At 49.9% G+C, this 19,546-nt stretch overlaps 1 protein-coding gene across 1 annotated transcript in view; it reads right to left on the reverse strand.

Moving 5' to 3' along the window:
• The window catches only part of LOC119963044, a 146,287-nt gene that overhangs the window by 103,629 nt on the left and 23,112 nt on the right, over positions 1-19,546 (reverse strand). The window contains exons 5-7 of the mRNA XM_038791554.1: positions 13,152-13,250; positions 11,819-11,919; positions 8,293-8,438 (exon numbers count right to left, since the gene is read on the reverse strand). Of these exons, the coding sequence (XP_038647482.1) occupies positions 8,293-8,438; positions 11,819-11,919; positions 13,152-13,250 (346 nt within the window). The remainder of the gene's footprint in view (positions 1-8,292; positions 8,439-11,818; positions 11,920-13,151; positions 13,251-19,546) is intronic.

Consider the following 19,546-nt stretch of genomic DNA (forward strand, 5'->3'; position numbering starts at 1 on the left):
AGTTCTGGGCGCTCCATTATCTGAAGTGTATGTTTAATGTCACTAAAATAGGAAAGGATAGACTAAAGAAATTGGGATAATTTCCCCTGGAAGATAGAAACATAGGACTAAGGAACAGGAATAGACCATTCAGCTCTTTGAGCCTGCTCTGCCATTCAATCAGATCATGGAGATCAGGTTGTGATCTCAACTGCACATTCCTGTCCAACCCCCACATAACCCTCGACTCCCTTGTTATTCAAAAATCTATCTAACTCAGCCTTGAATATATTCACAGACCCAGCCTCCACAATTTTCTGAAGATGAGAATTCCACAGACGAAAGATTATCTGAGACAAAACATTTATCCTAATCTCCATTTTCAGAGTAAGAAGTTTTACAACACCAGATTAAAGTCCAACAGGTTTGTTTCAAATCACTAGCTCCTTCCTCGGGTGAATGAATGAAGATGGTAGACTCCGGCCTCCGATGATGCTCCATCTCCGCCTGGTAGAAGTGATGCCGTCGCGGTCCACTTGTGCTATTTAAAAATGGGGACTGAGCACCGTGGCTGCTGAGGGAGGGACAGGAGGTAAAAAAAGTTTCCAAAACCGCAATAATGGACTGACAGTTTTGCCGCTGGCTGGGGAGTGTCTCCCAGGGCCGGGGGAAATAGCTCGGGGTGACCAGGAGATGGGCCCTGGGGTCAAAGTGTCCCCCCCGGGACTGGGGTGTCTGGGTATGGGCTGCCACTGCCACAGTCTGCAAGGCAGCCATTTGGCTACGCACTTCGCTGACTGCCCACTGTGTACCGTAAATGTGCAGAGTGTCACCGGCCACGTGACTGACCTTGCCCCCCCCCCAAAACCCCCCACCCCACCCCAACCCCCCCACCCCCACACCACCCCCCCCACAACCCCCACAACCCCCCCAACAACCCCCCCCAAACCCCCCTCCAACACCCCCCACAACCCCCCCCCAACCCCCACACACCCCCCCCCCCCCCCCCCCAAGGCCATCCCCTTAGGAACCCTCAGACCCCAGCCAACCGATCAATGGGATAGGAATGGTCCAGCGCAGCCAGTGGCCCATGAGGTGTTGACACTCCTAAGTGCACCGATCCGAGACACTGCAGGGGGAGAAGGGGAAGAGCATAGCACAGCCCAAACAGCAGACAGACAGCCTTCGGAACCCCCTAGTACACTGTCCCCTCTTAGGGCAGATGTCCATAAGACCATAAGCTCATAACGCCATAAGACATAGGAGCAGAATTAGGCCACTCGGCCCATCGAGTTTGTTCCGCCATTCAATCATGGCTGATATTTTTCTCATTCTCACTCTCCTGCTTTCTCCCCATAACTCTTGATCCCCGTATTAATCAAGAACCTATCTACTGCGGTCTAAAAGACACTCAGTGATTTGGCCTCCACAGCCCTCTGCGGCAAAGAGTTCCACAGACTCACCACCCTCTGGCTGAAGAAATTCCTCCTCATCTCTGTTTTAAAGGATCGTCCCTTTAGCCTGAGATTGTGTCCTCTGGTTCTAGTTTTTCCAACAAGTGGAATCATCCTCTGTTATATCACTTGGGAGTAATATATGTTATTCATTTGTTTATGCCGAGTTGAACTTAACTTTGATGATGAATACTTAAAAGTTGTCCTGTGACAACAAATAACTTATTGAGTAACCAATTTACATGTGTTTGATTCTTCAATACTTTTACTAGTATGCAAATTAAACAAGATAGAATTAGATTAACTATGAATATTATACTATATACATGAGCATACTGTACTTCTGTTCTCTAGCTACAACACACCCAAAGAGAGCAGGGAAACAGATTGAGCTTGTTTATATACTCCCTGTTAGTGTTGCACTCTAGTGGTACTGACTGCACATTAACACTTCATGTATTTACATATACAGAGACAACTGCACTCTCCACGTCCACTCTATCCAGGCCACGCAGTATCCTGCAAGTTTCAATAAGATCCCCCCTCATCCTTCTAAACTCCAATGACTACAGACCCAGAGTCCTCAACTGTTGCTCATACGACAAGCTCTTCATTCCAGGCATCATTCTTGTGAACCTCCTCTGGACCCTTTCCAAGGCCAGCACATCCTTCCTTAGATATGGGGACCAAAGCATACTCCAAATGGGGTCTCAGCAGAGCCTTAAACAGCCTCAGAAGTACATCCCTGGTCTTGTATTCTAGACCTCGCGGCATGAATACTAACATTGCATTTGCCTTCCGAAGTGCAGACTGAACCTGCACGTTAACCTTAGGAGAATTGTGAACAAGGACTCCCAAATCCTTTTGTGCTTCTGATTTCCTGAGCATTTCTCCATTTACAAAATAGTCTATACCTCCATTCCTCCTTCCAAAGTGCATAACCTCACACTTTTCCACATTGTATTCCATCTGCCACTTCTTTGCCCACTCTCCTAGCCTGTCCAAGTCCTTCTGCAGCCCACCTGCTTCCTCAATACTACTTGTCCCTCTACAGATCTTTGTATAATCTACAAACTTAGCAACAGTGCCTTCAGTTCCTTCTTCCAGGAACTGTGAAAAGCTGTGGTCCCAACACAACACAGACCCCTGAGGCACACCACTAGGCTGCTATCCTGAAAAAGACCCCTTTATCCCCACTCTCTGCCTTCTGCCAGTCAGCCAATCCTTTATCCATGCCAGGATCTTACCCTTAACACCATGGGCTCTTAACTTATTTAACAGTCTCCTGTGCGGCACCTTGTCAAAGGCATTCTGGAAATCTAAATAAATCACATCCACTGGTTCTCCTTTGTCTAACCTCCTTGTTACCTCCTCAAAGAACTCCCAACAGATTTGTCAGACATGGCCGCCCCTTGACGAAGCCGTGCTGACTCAGTCCTATTTTATCATGCACATCCAAGTACTCCGCAATCTCATCCTTAATAATGGACTCTAAAATCTTACCAATGACCAAAGTCACGCTTACCGGCCTATAATTTCCCACCTTCTGCCTCCCTCCCTTCTTAAATACTGGTGTTACATTAACCACTTTCCAGTCCTCTGGGACCCTTCCTGCCTCCAGTGATTCCTGAAAGATCACCATCAATGCTTCCACAATCTCCTCAGCTATCTCTTTTGGAACACTGGGGTGTGGTCCATCTGGTCCAGGTGATTTATTCACCTTCAGATCTTTCAGTTTCCCCAGAACCTTCGCCTTAGTGATGGCCACTACACTCACCTCTGCCCCCTGATTCTCCTGGAGTTCTGGTATCCCACTGGTGTCTCCTGCCGTGAAGACGGCTGCAAAGTAACTATTCAGTTCCTCTGCCATTTCTTTGTTTCCTATTGTTACTTCTCCAGCCACATTTTCCAGTGATCCAATGTTTATTTTTGCCTCTCTTACTTTTATATGTTGAAAAAAACTCTTCCCATCTTCTTTTATATTACTAGCTAGCTTGCACTCATATTTCATCTTCTCCCCCCTTATTGCTTTTTTAGTTGTCCTCTGCTCACTTTTAAAAGCTTCCCTATCATCTGGCTTCCCACTAATCCTCGCCACTTTGTAAGCTTTTTCTTTTGCTTTTATGCTCTCCTTGACTTCCTTCGTCAGCCATGGATGCCTTGCCCTCCCGTTAGCATGTTTCCTCCTCCTTGGGATGAATTTCTGTTGTCCTCCCGAATAACCCCCCAAAACGCCTGCCATTGCTGTTCCACTGTCTTCCCTGCTAGGCTCCCTTTCCAATCAACTCTGGCCAGCTCCTCCCTCATGTCTTTGTAGTTACCTTTATTTAACTGTAATTCCAGCGACATCTGATTGCAGCTTCTCCCTCTCAAACTGCAGGGTAAACTCTATCATATGGTGGTCACTGCTCCCGAAGGGATCCTTCACCTTAAGTACCCCAATCAAGTCTGCCTCATTACACATAACCAAATCCAGAATTGTCTGTTCCCTAATAGGCTCTGTCACAAGCTGCTCCAAAAAATGATCTCTTGGACATTCCACAAATTCCTTTTCTTGGGATCCACTACCAACCTGAATTTCCCAGTCCACCTGCATATTGAAATCCCCGATTATTGTAATATTACCTTTTTTACATGCCTTTCCTATTTCCTGATTTATTTTCTGCCCGACCTCCTGACTACTGCTAGGGACCTGTACAGAACTCCCATCAGGGTCTTTTTAGCTTTGAGATTCCTCAACTCTACCCACAGATTTCTATGCCTTCTGATCTGTGCTGTACTGTTCTATGTTCATCTTATATCACTCCTTGCTATCGAGATGATTGTTATCACTAAGGAGGTAGTGATGGGCAAGCTAATGGGGCTAAAGGCAGACAAGTCTCCTGGCCCTGATGGAATGCATCCCAGAGTGCTAAAAGAGGTGGCTAGGAAAATTGCAAATGCACTCGTGATAATTTACCAAAATTCATTAGACTCTGGGGTGGTTCCGGCGGATTTGAAATTAGCAAACGTGACACCACTGTTTAAAAAAGGAGGTAGGCAGAAAGCAGGCCATTATAGGCCAGTTAACTTAACTTCGGTAGTAAGGAAGATGCTGGAATCTATCATCAAGGAAGAAATAGCGAGGCATCTGGATGGAAATTGTCCCATTGGGCAGATGCAGCATGGGTTCATAAAGGGCAGGTCGTGCCTAACTAATTTAGTGGAATTTTTTGGGGACATTACCAGTGCGGTAGATAACGGGGAGCCAATGGATGTGGTATATCTGGATTTCCAGAAAGCTTTTGACAAGGTGCCACACAAAAGGTTGCTGCATAAGATAAAGATACATGGTATTAAGGGTAAAGTAGTAGCATGGATAGAGTATTGGTTAATTAATAGAAAGCAAAGAGTGGGGATTTATGGGTGTTTCTCTGGTTGGCAATCAGTAGCTAGTGGTGTCCCTCAGGTATCAGTGTTGGGCCCACAACTGTTCACAATTTACATAGATGATTTGGAGTTGGGGACTAAGTGCAATGTGTCCAAGTTTGCAGACGACACTAAGATGAGTAGTAAAGCAAAAAGTGCAGAGGATACCGGAAATCTGCAGAGGGATTTGGATAGGTTAAGTGAATGGGCTAGGGTCTGGCAGATGGAATACAATATTGACAAATATGAGATTATCCATTTGAAATGAAATGAAAATCGCTTATTGTCACAAGTAGGCTTCAAATGAAGTTACTGTGAAAAGCCCCTAGTCTCCACATTCCAGCACCTGTTCGGGGAGGTTGATACGGGAATTGAACCGTGCTGCTGGCCTGCCATGGTCTGCTTTCAAAGCCAGTGATTTAGCCCAGTGTGCTAAACAGCCCATTTGGTAGGAATAACAGCAGAAAGGATTATTATTTAAATGATAAAATATTAAAGTATGCTGCTGTGCAGCGAGACCTGGGTGTGCTAGTGCATGAGTCTCAAAAAGTTGGTTGACAGGTGCAACAGGTGATTAAGAAGGCGAATGGAGTTTTGTCCTTCAATGCTAGAGGGATGGAGTTTAAGACTAAGGAGGTTATGCTGCAATTGTATAAACCTTTCGTGAGACCACACCTGGAGTATTGTGTTCAGTTTTGGTCTCCTTACCTGAGAAAGGACGTGCTGGCACTGCGAGTGTGCAGAGGAGATTTATTAAATTAATCCCAGACCTGAAGGGGTTGAATTACGAGGAGAAGTTGAGTAGACTGGGACTGTACTCGTTGGATGTCGTTAGTACCTATGTGTACTACGACCTCTGGCTGTTCACCCTCCCTCTTCAGGATTTCCTGTGTTCGTTCAGAGACCCGCCAGTGACAACATCAGCTAGCCCACCCTGCAGGACCACTGGCTGTCACCGCCTGCCCACTGTGCATCTGCTCCCATCCATCCTCCCCCAGACAGGTAGGCGCAACCCATACATTGCACACAGGACCCACGGCACACCTGAGTTACAGTCCCCCCCTCACCCAGCCCCATCTGTGGATCCTACCCACCCGATTGCCACCAAGCATTTCGCCAAGCGGTGGGACATCGTGACCCCCCGCCCCCCCCAACAGGGTATCACACAGCCCACCCAAGGAAGACACCCACAACAGACCACAAAGGAGGGCATAGGACAGGGGCCACAGAGCGTATTGCTGGCATGGGTAGCGCCAGCCACCAGTACCCCTGTGGCCTGAGCATGTCGCTGAAGACTCAGGCTTAGCAGGGAGACAGTGCAACATTTTAGGACTGAGCTCAAGAGGAACTTCTTCACCCAAAGGGTTGTGAATCTATGGAATTCCTTGACCAGTGAAGCAGTTGAGGCTCCTTCATTAAATGCTTTTAAGATAAAGATAGATAGTATTTTGAAGAATAGAGGGATTAAGGGTTATGGTGTTCGGGCCGGAAAGTGGAGCTTAGTCCACAAAAGATCAGCCATGATCTCATTGAATGGCGGAGCAGGCTCGAGGGGCCAGATGGCCTACTCCTAGTTCTTATGTTCTTATGATTTAACTTCATTCCTTACATCAATGCAAACTCACCCCCTTTGCCCATCTGCCTGTCCTTTCGATAGAACACATATGTATATTTAGATCCCAGCCCTCATCTCCTTGCAGTCACATCTCTGTGATCCCCACAACATCGTACCGGCCAATTTCAATGTGCGCAACAAGTTCATTTACCTTGTTCCGTATACTGCGCACATTTAGATACAACACCCCCAGTCCTGCATTGACCACTTCCCTTTTCACACTTGTCACCTTTTTTCCTCTGGCGGCGGGCGGGGTCACGGCGTGTTGGATTTGGCGTGAACCACTCCGGCGTCGGGCCGCCCCAAAAGTCTCCGCACCTTTAGGGGCCAAGCCCTCACATTGAGGGGCTAGGCCCACGCCGGAGTGGTTCCCACTCCACCGGCTGGCGTGAACGGCCTTTGGCGCCGAAAGGACTTCGCCGGCCGACGTACAAGCGCACATGCGCCGAAGCATCAGCGGCTGCTGACGTCATACCGGCGCATGCGCAGGGGAGGGGGTCTCTTCCTCCTCCGCCATGGTGAAGACCATGGCAAAGGCGGAAGAAAAACAGTTCTCCCACGGCACAGGCCCGCCTACCGATCGGTGGGACCCGATCGCGGGCCAGGCCACCGTGGGGGCACTCCCCAGGGTCAGATCGCCCCCCGGCCCCCCCGGCGCCCGCCCGCGCCGCCAATCCCGCCGGTAAGGTAGGTGGTTTAATCCACGCCAGCGGGAGAGGCTTGTCAGCGGCGGAACATCGGCCCATTGCGAGCCGGAGAATCGCCGCGGGGGACCCTTGACTGGCGCAGCACGATTCCCACCCCCGCCGAATCTCGGGTGGCAGAGAATTCGGGACACGGCGGGGGCGGGATTGACGCCGACCCCGGGCGATTCTCCGACCTGGCGGTAGGTCGGGGAATCCCGCCCCATATGTCAAACATGTGCCTACTCACTTCACCTATTGAGATCCCCCTGTAGATATCCTACTTCCTCTTGACAATTTTATTTTCTATCTATAGTGTCATCAGCAAATTTAGCTATTATACATTTGGTCCCTTCATGCAAGGCATTGATATAGATTGTAAATAGTTGATGTCCCAGCACTGATCCCCATGGTACTCAACTATTTTCAGTTTGCAAATCCAAAAAATACTCATTTAGCCCTACTCTCTGCTTCTGGTTAGTTAGCGAATCCTCTATCCATAATAATATGTTTCTCCCTACACCAAGAACCTTTAAGTTGCACAGTAAACTTTAATATGGAACCTTAATAAAAAGCCTTTTGAATATCTAAGGGCACCACATCTACAGGTTCCCCTTTTATCCCCATTTGTTTGTTACATCCTCTGAAAAGGAGATTTAATAAGTATAGTCTTCTCAGAGACAGGAACACCTCGCCCAATGAAGAAAAAAGATCCTGTCTAAGAATCACCACCAAGCAGAGGCAAGTTGACCTTGACCTCTCTACCTGAGGAACTGTACCAGGACTTCACTATCGCACCTTGACTGGAGTGGGAAATCTGCTACTGGTAAGATCAAACAATAACAAATCGTCTTCCTAAACCTTCATAGCGGATGTTAAAAAAAAAAGATTACCGGCCTCCATCGTTTTAAGTCTTTACCCCAGGGGAAAATTGAATGTGGGGGATTCTCCGGAGCTGCCAGCCAGCCGGGAGGGAATATCATTATCGGGTAGGGTGACCGATTACTCTGGATAGAAAGCTGAGATTTTCCATCATTTTCTCTTTCGTGTCCGATAACTTTGCCTCCTGGCATGCTCTCCTCCTCCCCCCCCGCCTGAGAGTCACCTTTCTATGGATGTTTTGTGAATAGTTATCACAATGAAACCTGAATACCTTCTTTTACCATGGTCACCAACTCGTAAAGAATTGATTGAAGTTCTTCAACACTGAAATATTGTATTTTCATCTGATAAACTGGACCATATTTCAAACGAACATTGCATTTTGTGGTTGTTGAATATATATTATTTACGCTCTTCCTGAAAAATACACAACATAAAAATCATCAATAAGACCACTTTTAATTAAAAATGTCAAAATTTAACTGTTCCATATATTGTACAGTATCCTAAATTACTGATTGTTCAAAAGTCAAGTTTAATTCAACATTTCTGTGCAATAACCTTATAAGAATCGACAATATTTGCTCTTGTGAATAATTGGCTATAAAACAAATAATTGACCACAGAAAATTTAGTGATTGGCTCTGAAATTTGTCAACTAGCTGCTGGTTTGTTTTGACCAAGCTGTCATGCTCCTGTGATTCCAGGTCCTATATTAATGTCAAGGCATACTGGGAACAAAGGGAGAGGGTCCTTGTGAGAAACATTGACGTAGAGCTGAATCTTTTGGTACTGGTGAGGTTATCAGTAGCGGAACCAGTAGTGAGTGACACTGCCGCTCAGAGGCTGCCATGCGGCACCCAGAAAATTAGTTATTTATGCAGCAGGAGCACAGCACATCAAGCAACAGGGGTGAGTAGGGAAGTCGACGGCCACCATTACCTCATAGGTAATCCACTTTCCTTCTCTTTCCCCGTAACCTTTTATTCCTTTACTCAATAATCTATCGCACCTTAAATATACACAAGGACTCTGCCCTCACAGTTCTTTGTGGAAAGGAGTTCCAAAGACCCATAACCCTCCGAGTGCACGGCGGCACAGTGGGTGGCACTGCTGTCTCACAGCGTCAGGGCCCCGGGGTTCGATTCCAGCCTTGGGTGACTATCTGTGTAGAGTTTGCACGTTCTCCCCGTGTCTGCTTGGGTTTCCTCCGGGTGCTTCAGTTTCCTCCCACAGTCCAAGGATGTGCAGATTAACTGGGGTTATCGGGTTATTGGGATAGGGTGGGAGGAGTGGGCCTAGGTGAGGTGCTCTTTCGGAGGGTCAGTGCAGAATGGCCTCCTTCTGCACTGCAGAGATTCTATGGAGAAGAAATTCCTTCACATCTCAGTCTTAAATTGGCACCCCTTTATTCTGAGACGATGCCCTCTGGTCCTAGACTCTCCCATGAGAGGAAATATCCTCTCAGCATTTACCCTGTCAAACCCCTTAAGAATCATACATGTTTCAATGAAATCACCCCTCATTCTTCTAAATTCCCATGACTACAGTCCAAGCCTGTTAAACCTTTGCTCACAAAACAATCCGTCTATACTGGGGATCATCCTCGTTAAACTTCTCTGAACCTCCTCCAATGAAGTAATATATTTCCTTAAATAAGGGGACCAAAACTGCTCACAGTACTCTAGATGTCGTCTCACCAGTACCTTGTACTGTTTCAGCAAGACATCCCTACTCTTGTGCTCCAACCCCCTTGAAATAAGGCGAACATTCCATTATCCTTCCTGATTACCTGCTGTAGCTGTGTGCTAGCTTTCAGTGTTTCGTGGAGAAGTACCCCCGAGTCCCTTTGTGTTGCAGCTTTCTGCAGTTTTTCTCATACTCTTCTTTTGTTCTCCCTTCCAAAATGAACTTCGTTTTCCCACATTATACTCTATGTGTCAACTTTTTGCCCACTTGCTTAACCTATCAATATCTCTTTGCAATCTGTTTGTATCCCTCTCACAATTTGCTTTTCCACCTATCTTAGTGTCTTCAGAAAGTTTTAGGTAGTTACACCACTGAAGCAGATTTGAATACCTGCCGATACCCGGATGTCTCACTAGCCTCTGGTTCCCAGCACCCTGAGCTCTCTGATCCACTACTGGCATCCCCTTATTGCAGTTCTGGTCATTGCTAATTATGTTGTGAGCTTAATAAGACCACCTCTACTAGCTGAAATTCTACAGGTATGAGTTAGCACTCAAACTAGCCATCTAATTAACTACAGTTGTCTCTCCTGTAGGGAATTTGTTTATATCTGATTAAGACTGAAAGGAACTTAACCTTAACCGTAAATTGTAGTTAAATTCTAAACGCAAACTAGTCTAGATTTTCAAAAGAGATTAATTAATCCTTAAAATGTCCTCACCCACCAAATTCCCAAGCTCATACTCTGTAACTAGCTGTATTCAGTGACCAGCTGCTGGTTTGTGCTTGCCAGACTAAGCTATTCCAATCGTATCCAAGTCAGTGCAAGTTAACTGGTTCCAGTCAGATCCAAACGGACCCCTAGGGGACAAGCGGGGATGCCAACTGGTTTCCAGTTGTGATGTGCCGAATGTTCCTGTTGTATCCTGTTAAACCCAGTCAAAAGCTGTAGGTAGGGTGGTCTTTCGAAGGGTCGGTGCAGACTCGATGGGACCGCATGGCCTCCTTTTGCACTGTATAACAATAATTGCTTATTGTCACAAGTAGGTTTCAATGAAGTTACTGTGAAATGTAACCTGGGCCACACTCTACTAATTCCTCTGTAGCTGCACCAGAGCTAGCAGAAGCACTGGGTGCACTTGACCCATCTTGTTTGCCTGAAGTGAACTGTGAACAAAAGGCAAAGATCTGGTCAATACAGTCTTTGAGGCCCTCCCTCCTTCCTTTCCTGAATACCTTTGACCAATGGAGGACTCTATTCTTAGCAACCGCCACAGCCTGATCTCCACCCGCCCCACTGTGGTCAACTCCATCCTCGAAGCTCACTGCACAGAACTCTTCCTGTGAACGTAACCCTATCTATAGCATAGACACTTGCACAGTGACCTTGGAACTGGACGCCATCATCACAACCTCCCTCAATCATCTTTGACTTTCTCTCCAGCACCCTTGATCCACATTCTATCACCCCTGACTGACATTAAGTGGCTTTCGACACATCCTCATCACCCTGGACCAGCTATCAATGACCCTCAGGCTATGTTCCATCACCACGGGTCAGCTCCCAGCATAGTGAAACAGCAACATGCCCCCCACCCAACATCACTGTTACCCTCAAACTGCCATCCATCATCCTCCACCCTCCATTATCCTTGAGCTTCCCTCTGTTACCTTCAACATTGACCTTCTTTCGACAACCCATGGTCTCCCAAAAATCATGCTTCACCTAACCTCATTCAGCATTGACATTTCCTGTGAATTCTGGCTTCCTCCCTCTGCCCCCCACGAGACTTTGTAGGGCTGCCAACCCCCTTCCTCGGTCAGCCATGTCCAGTTCTCCATTGACTGTTGCCACCAAGTTACATCGTCAATGTTCCTCCATAGTAATTTTTCAAAATTTAAGTGGCTGTCATATGCAATTTTCCAATCATAATTTTAACTGAGTTGAAGATCATCCTGAACATACAATTTGAATTTCCAATATGCTGTCCGATGGGCAAGGTTTACTTCCAGAAATGCAAAGACAAAAGTTTCACATAATGTAAAAATATGCACAGTATTAAGACATTTATTTTGCAGTCATATTTATAATGAGAAGCAATACTTACACTGGAAGCAAATAAGGTTGGAGATTTTTAAGACCGCCTGTGTCTAAATATTGTCTGAGAGTATCAAATGATTTTTTCTCATTCGCCAGGGCTTCTTCCATCTTAAACCAAATAACCAACAATTTATTTTTAATGCATTTGACATCACTCACATTTTAAGGGGGAAAACACACCTTATTTCTAAATACATACAAAATCCCATTTTTCTAAGGAAATCATTTGCAGCTAGGAAGGCCTAATCTAATTTATAATGTTCAATATAATGTTCTAATTCTACTGTAAATAGTGTTTAGCAATAAATCTAGGCAAACTTCATTTTCCATGTGTCTGTGATTACTGGTACATGTCCCACATAATTCTCACATAATTCCCAATTTCATAAATTTATGTGCTTGTGCATCTAATATTGGTTTCTTCTTATTTGTACTATTTTTACAATATACAGACTGAGAAGGCAGGATTTTCCGGCCCTCTCCCGATGTGTTGTTTGCCGGCGGAGGGAACTCGCCATTAGCTGCCGCTAACAATTGAGGCTGGGTGGGAAAAAACGTTTTAAAGGTCTAATTGGGGCAAAGGTGGGTTTCCCGTCTGAGACCCTGCTCACCCGATCGGTTAATTGCTACAACCCAGGCAGACGAGATGCTGGAGGGAATCCCATTGATGCAATTTCATGCTCCCTCCCACGTCAAATCCCGCTGGAGTGAGGGGGAGGAGGTGACTGCCCTGTTCAGTGTTTCTACTATTCGATTATTGCCAAAATGAGCTTAAATACTCAATCAATCAGACAGTGCAGTTGAAATGTTCACAACCATTTCACCTGTCATTGCAATTCCATTGCCAACAATCTCAACCCGCATTTCACTATCTGCCATGACTCTCTCCCTCACTTCCAGATTTCCCACAGTTTTATATAGCTCAGCTTTATTCCAACTGCTCGCTCCTTTAGTTATCAATTTACAAGACATTCACCCTTACTCTCAAATTCCATCCATCAAACACATGGCAGTAATGTTCAGTTGAGAATAAAGGAAGACATATACGAATGCTGTTATGGAAGCTCACCAGGGCTCTCAAGCATGATTGACCCAGTTCCTACACTTCTGCTCTAACCCCTTCCTTTCCCTCCCAGGACCACAATAGAGTAGTGAAGACTACTTTCTTCAGGGCAATTAGGAATGGGCAATAAATGCTGTTCCTGCCAATGATGCTCACATTCCATGAATGAACAGTGCACGGTTTGCATTACTAGTCCAGTAACATATCCACTATTCTACCATTACCCTTTATTCAATATTATGCTGATATGAGTTTAAAAAGTTATGAAGCACTTTACCTCTAAAGGAGGGACGTTTGATGTGCGCTTGCACTTTGCAAGCATTCTTTGAAGGTCTTCTGTTTCACTATATGTCGTTTTTTCCAGCTCTTCCCTGATCTTTGAAGACACAAGAGGGGCATACATTATGGCTTATTCATCAACTGAGTGCTTTATTTGAGTTGCAATGCTTGGAATGAGTGTTGTTTGTGAAATTGCGAGAATGCAGCCTGAGTGTCCACCCACTTAAACTAATAGGTGGAAATCAGCTAAGTTCCCAAAGGTTCCTTGACCAGGATTCCTTCTTTTTTTTAAAATAATTTTTATTGGAATTTTTTGAAAAATACATATCAACAGAACAATAATAACAATAACAATAACAATAATAAACACTCCCCGGCACTCGTAACAACGCATATAACAACCCCCCCACCCCCCCAAACCCAATAAACAACAAAATAAATTAACAATAAGCAAATTAACTTAAACACTATCCCCCTAAACCCCCCCCCCGTTCCCCACCTGCCCCCCGTTCCCCACCTCCCCCCCGTTTCCCCACCTCCCCCCCTCGCCCACCACCTCCTCCCCCGTGTCCCCACCTCCCCCCCGTTCCCCACCTCCCCCCCCCCCGTTCCCCCACCTCCCCCCCCCTCCCCACCTTCCCCCCCCCCTCCCCCCCCTCCCCCCTCCCCCCCCGTTCCCCACCTCCCCCCCCTCCCCACCTCCCCCCGTTCCCCACTTCCCCCCCCCCGTTCCCCCCCGTCCCCCCCCCCCCCCCCGTTCCCCACCTCCCCCCCCCGTTCCCCCCCCCCCCCCCCCCCCGTTCCCACGCTCGGAGGTCTCGCATCTTTCCACTGCAGCAAGATCCTCCGCCGGGCTACTAGGGTCGCAAAGGCCAATACATCAGCCTCTTTCGCCCTCCTGCACTCCCGGCTCCGCCCCAACACCAAATATCGCGAGTCCCCAGCCTGGCTTGACCCTGGATCCCACCACCCTCGACACCGTCCTCGCCACCCCCTTCCAGAACTCCTCCAGTGCCAGGCATGCCCAGAACATATGGGCATGGTTCGCTGCACTCCCCGAACACCTGACGCACCTGTCTTCGCCCCCAAAGAACCTACTCATCCAAGATCCGGACATGTGGGCCCGGTGCAGCACCTTAAACTGGATGAGACTAAACCTCGCACATGAAGAGGAGGAGTTCACCCTCCCCAGGGCGTCCGCCCATGTCCCCTCCTCAATCTGCTCCCCCAGCTCCACCTCCCACTTAGCCTTCAGCTCCTCTACCGACGTCTCCCCCACCTCCTGCCTTACCTGGTAGATGTCAGACACCTTCCCATCCCCGACCCACACCCCCGAAAGCACCCTATCCCTTACCCCCCGCGGGGGCAGCAAAGGGAACCCCTCCACCTGTCGCCTAGCAAACGCCTTGACCTGAAGGTACCTGAACATATTCCCCAGGGGGAGCTCAAACTTCTCCTCCAGTTCACCAAGGCTCGCGAACCTTCCGTCAATAAACAGGTCTCCCAACTTCCTAATGCCCGCCCTGTGCCACCCCAGGAACCCACCATCCATGTTCCCTGGGACAAACCGATGGTTCCCCCGCAGCGGGGCCTCCACCGAGCCCCCCACTTTCCCCCTGTGTCGCCTCCACTGCCCCCGAAGTTTGAGGGTAGCCGCCACCACCGGGCTTGTAGTGTACCTCGTTGGAGGGAGTGGCAGCGGCACTGTTACCAGTGCCTTCAGGCTCGTGCCTCCACAGGACGCCATCTCCATCCGTTTCCATGCTGCCCCCTCCCCATCCATTACCCACTTACGTACCATCGAGACGTTAGCCGCCCAATAGTACCCAGAGAGGTTGGGCAGCGCCAGCCCTCCTCTATCCCTGCCCGCTCCAAAAAGACCCTCCTTACCCTCGGAGTCCCGTGCGCCCAAACAAATCCCAGAATGCTGCTGTTCACCCTCCTAAAAAAGGCCCTCGGAACGAAAATGGGGAGGCACTGAAACAAAAACAAAAACCTCGGGAGCACCGTCATTTTAACGGACTGTACTCTACCCGCCAACGACAACGGCAGCATGTCCCACCTTTTAAATTCCTCCTCCATCTGCTCCACCAACCTAGTAAAATTGAGCTTGTGCAGAGTCCCCCAGCTCCTAGCCACCTGAACCCCCAGGTACCTAAAACTCCTCGCTGCCCTCTTTAGCGGGAGCCTACCAATCCTCTCCTCCTGATCTCCCGGGTGTACGACAAACAGCTCACTCTTGCCCAGGTTCAATTTATATCCCGAGAAACTCTCGAACTCAGCAAGAATCTCCATCACCTCCGGCATTCCCCCCACCGGATCTGCTACAGACAACAGCAAATCGTCCGCATACAGCGACACTCGGTGCTCCTCCCCACTTCGCACCAAACTCCTCCACCTCCTCGACTCCCTGAGAGCCATGGCAAGAGGCTCAATTGCCAACGCAAAAAGCAAGGGGGACAGGGGGCACCCCTGCCTCGTCCCACGGTGGAGCCTAAAGTACTCGGACCTCCACCTATTTGTCGCTACACTCGCCATCGGCAACCTCACCCATTTAATAAACCCCATCCCAAACCCGAACCTCTCCAACACCTCCCACAAGTACCCCCACTCAACCCTGTCAACGGCCTTCTCCGCATCCAATGCCACCACAATCTCCGCCTCTCCTTCTGCTGCCGGCATCATTATCACATTGAGCAGCCTTCGCACGTTAGTGTTCAGCTGCCTCCCCTTCACAAAACCCGTCTGATCTTCATGTATCACCCCCGGCACACAGTCCTCTATTCTAGTGGCCAAGATCTTCGCCAGCAACTTGGCGTCTACATTCAGCAGTGAAATCGGCCTGTATGATCCGCACTGCAAGGGGTCCTTATCACGCTTCAGGATCAGGGAGATTAGCACCCGAGACATCGTCGGGGGCAGAACAACCCCCTCCCATGCCTCGTTGAAGGTCCTAACCAACAGGGGGTCCAGCAGGTCCGCGTATTTCTTATAAAATTCAACCGGGAACCCATCCAGTCCCAGCGCCTTCCCCGACTGCATGTGGCCAATCCCACTGACCAGCTCCTCCAACTCGATCGGCGCCCCCAGCCCCTCCACCTGCTCCTCCTGCACCCTTGGAAATCGGAGCCTGCCCAAAAAACTCTCCATTCCCCCTCCCACCGCCGGCGGCTCCGACCGGTACAGTTCCCTATAAAAGTCCCTAAAGACCTCATTGACCTCTGCCCCCTGCCGCACCACATTCCCATCTCTATCCTTCACTCCACCAATCTCCCTAGCCGCGTCCCGCTTACGAAGCTGATGCGCCAGCATCTTGCTCGCCTTCTCTCCATACTCATAGACCGCTCCCTGCGCCTTCCTCCGCTGTGTCTCCGCCTTTCTGGTGGTCAATAAATCAAACTTGGCCTGCAAGCTACGCCGCTCCCCCAGCAATCCCTCCTCCGGGGCCTCCGTGTACCTCCTATCCACACTCAACAGCTCCTCCACCAGTCTCTCCCTCTCCCTCCTCTCCCCCCTCTCCCTATGGGCTCGGATGGAGATCAGCTCCCCCCTAATCACTGCCTTCAGAGCCTCCCACACCATCCCCACCTGGACCTCCCCAGTATCATTGACCTCGAGGTACCTCTCGATACATCCCCGAACCCTCCTACACACCTCCTCATCAGCCAACAACCCCACGTCCAGACGCCAAAGCGGACACTGGTCCCGCACCTTCCCCATCTCCAGATCCACCCAATGCGAAGCTTGGTCCGAAATCGCAATAGCCGAATACTCGGCCTCCTCCACCCTCGGGACCAGTCCCCTACTCAAAACAAAGAAATCAATACAGGAATAAACCCTGTGCACATGGGAGAAAAAAAAGAGTACTCCCGAGCTCTCGGCCTACCGAACCTCCGGGGTCCACTCCTCCCAACTGGTCCGTAAACCCCCTCAACACCTTGGCCGCCGCCGGCCTCCTGCCTGTCCTTGAACTAGAACGATCCAGTAGGGGATCCAGCACCGTATTGAAGTCCCCCCCCCCCCCCCCCCCATCATCAAGCCCCCCACCTCCAGGCCAGGAATACGGCCCAACATACGCCTCATGAAACCAGCATCATCCCAATTTGGGGCGTACACATTAACCAACACCACCCTCTCCCCCTGCAGCTTACCGCTCACCATCACATATCTGCCGCCACTATCAGCCACAACCTCAGACGCCAGCCTCTTCCCCACCAGGATCGCCACCCCCCGGTTCTTCGAGTCGAGCCCAGAGTGGAAAACCTGCCCCACCCACCCCTTCCTCAGACGGACCTGGTCCGCCACCTTCAGGTGGGTCTCCTGGAGCATGGCCACGTGCGCCTTCAGCCCCTTCAGATGCGAAAACACCCGGGCCCGCTTAACCGGACCATTCAACCCCCTCACGTTCCACGTAATCAGCCGGATCAGGGGGCAGCCCGTAATCAGCCGGATCGGGGGCACCCCGCCCCCTCCCATTTCGCCCATCGACTGCTCGCCCCTGGCCAGCACCCATTCGGCCCGTTTCCCACAGCGATAGAACCTCACCCTGACCCCCCAACCCGCACCAACTCTTCCCTGGCCAATCCAGCAGCGAACCCGGTATCCCCCCCCCCCCCCCCCCCCCCCCCAGGCGACGACCCCTCCTAGCCGCGACTTTCCCTCCACTGTACTCCTGTGAGCCAGCTGACTTCTGCTGACCCCGGCAGCTCCCGCTCTAACTCCGACCCCTCCCAATATGAGGTCCCCCCTCCCCCCCGCATCAGCTCCTTGGCACCGCTTCAGCGCGGGAAACCCGGTCTAATAGCCACGCCCCTCGCCACCAGCTCCACCCCCTCGTCCCGCAGCACGGGAAACCAGAGAAAAGCCCGCGCTTTCACACTGCCCCACCCCACCAATGCAGCTCCCAACCCAACCACCAACTCCGTACAAACAAAGACACAGATCAACCACAAATCCCAGTACCCCCCTTAGAACACAAAACCATAACCCACATCGTCCGAAAGCGAGAGAAAAAACAGAAACAAAAGGAATAACCCGCTACAGCATAGAAAATGAAACAAAAATAGAGAAACTCCCACAGCGCCCAATCTCTAGTTCGAGTCCAACTTTTCAGCCTGCATAAAGGCCCACGCTTCCTCCGGGGACTCAAAGTAGTGATGCCGGTCCTTGTAGGTGACCCACAGGCGCGCAGGCGACAACATGCCGAACTTCACCTGCTTTCCATGGAGCACCGCCTTCGTCCGGTTAAACCCGGCTCTCCGCTTGGCCACCTCCGCACTCCAGTCCTGGTAGATACGAATTACCGAATTCTCCCACTTACTACTCCTCACCTTCTTGACCCATCGGAGAACACACTCCCGGTCACTGAACCGATGGAACCGCACCAGCACCGCCCGCGGGGGTTCATTCGCCTTAGGCCGCCTGGCCAGTACTCTGTGGGCCCCCTCCAGCTCCAGGGGCAGATGGAAGGATCCTGCCCCCACCAGCGGGTTCAGCATCACGGCCACATAGGCCGGCAGGTCCGACCCCTCCAGCCCCTCCTCGAGGCCCAGGATCCGCAGGTTCTTCCTCCGTGACCAAAGCTCCATCTCCTCAAACCGATCTTGCCACTTTTCATGAAGCGCCTCGTGTATCTCCACCTTCCCCACGAGGGCCAAAACCTCATCCTCGCGCTCAGAGGCCTGCTGCTGCAACTCCAGTATCGCTGCACCCTGGGTTGTCTGGGTCTCCAGCAGCTTACTCGTCGTCACCTTCAGGGATTCCAACAACTCCCCTTTCAGCTCCGTGAAATAGCGCAGAAGGGCCGCCTGCTGCTCCTCAGCCCACTGCCTCCACTCCTCAGGGGCTCCACCGGCTGCCATTTTGTCCACCTTCCCCCGCTTTTCCAGGGGAGCTGCTGCCGTTTTTCTCCTCGCCCCACTTCGAGTCTGCACCATAAATCCCGGGGGGTTTTGCTCCAGACCCCTTTATCTACTGGGAATTGCCGAATCAGCGCCGTTTGGGGCCCTTAAAAGAGCCCAAAAGTCCTATTAAAGCGAGAGCTGCCGAACGTGCGGCTTAGCTCCGCATAGCCGCAACCGGAAGTCGACCAGGATTCTTTCTTGACTACCTTGTCCACTTGTGTTGCCACTTTCATAGATCTGTGGTCCTGCACGCCTAGATCTCTCTGACTTTCTATATTCCTAAGAGTTTTGCCATTTATGGTATATTTCCCCTCTATGTTAGACCTACCTACCAAAATGCATTACCTCACATTTGTCTACATTAAACTCTGTTTGCCATTCCTCTGTCCAAGTCTCCAATCTATGTATGTCCTGCTGTATCCTCTGACAATCCTCAACGCTATCTGCCACTCCGCCAACCTTGGTGTCATCCGCAAACTTACTAACCAGA

This window comes from Scyliorhinus canicula, chromosome 3, assembly GCF_902713615.1.
Source record: "Scyliorhinus canicula chromosome 3, sScyCan1.1, whole genome shotgun sequence".
Taxonomy (NCBI): Eukaryota; Metazoa; Chordata; class Chondrichthyes; order Carcharhiniformes; family Scyliorhinidae; genus Scyliorhinus; species Scyliorhinus canicula.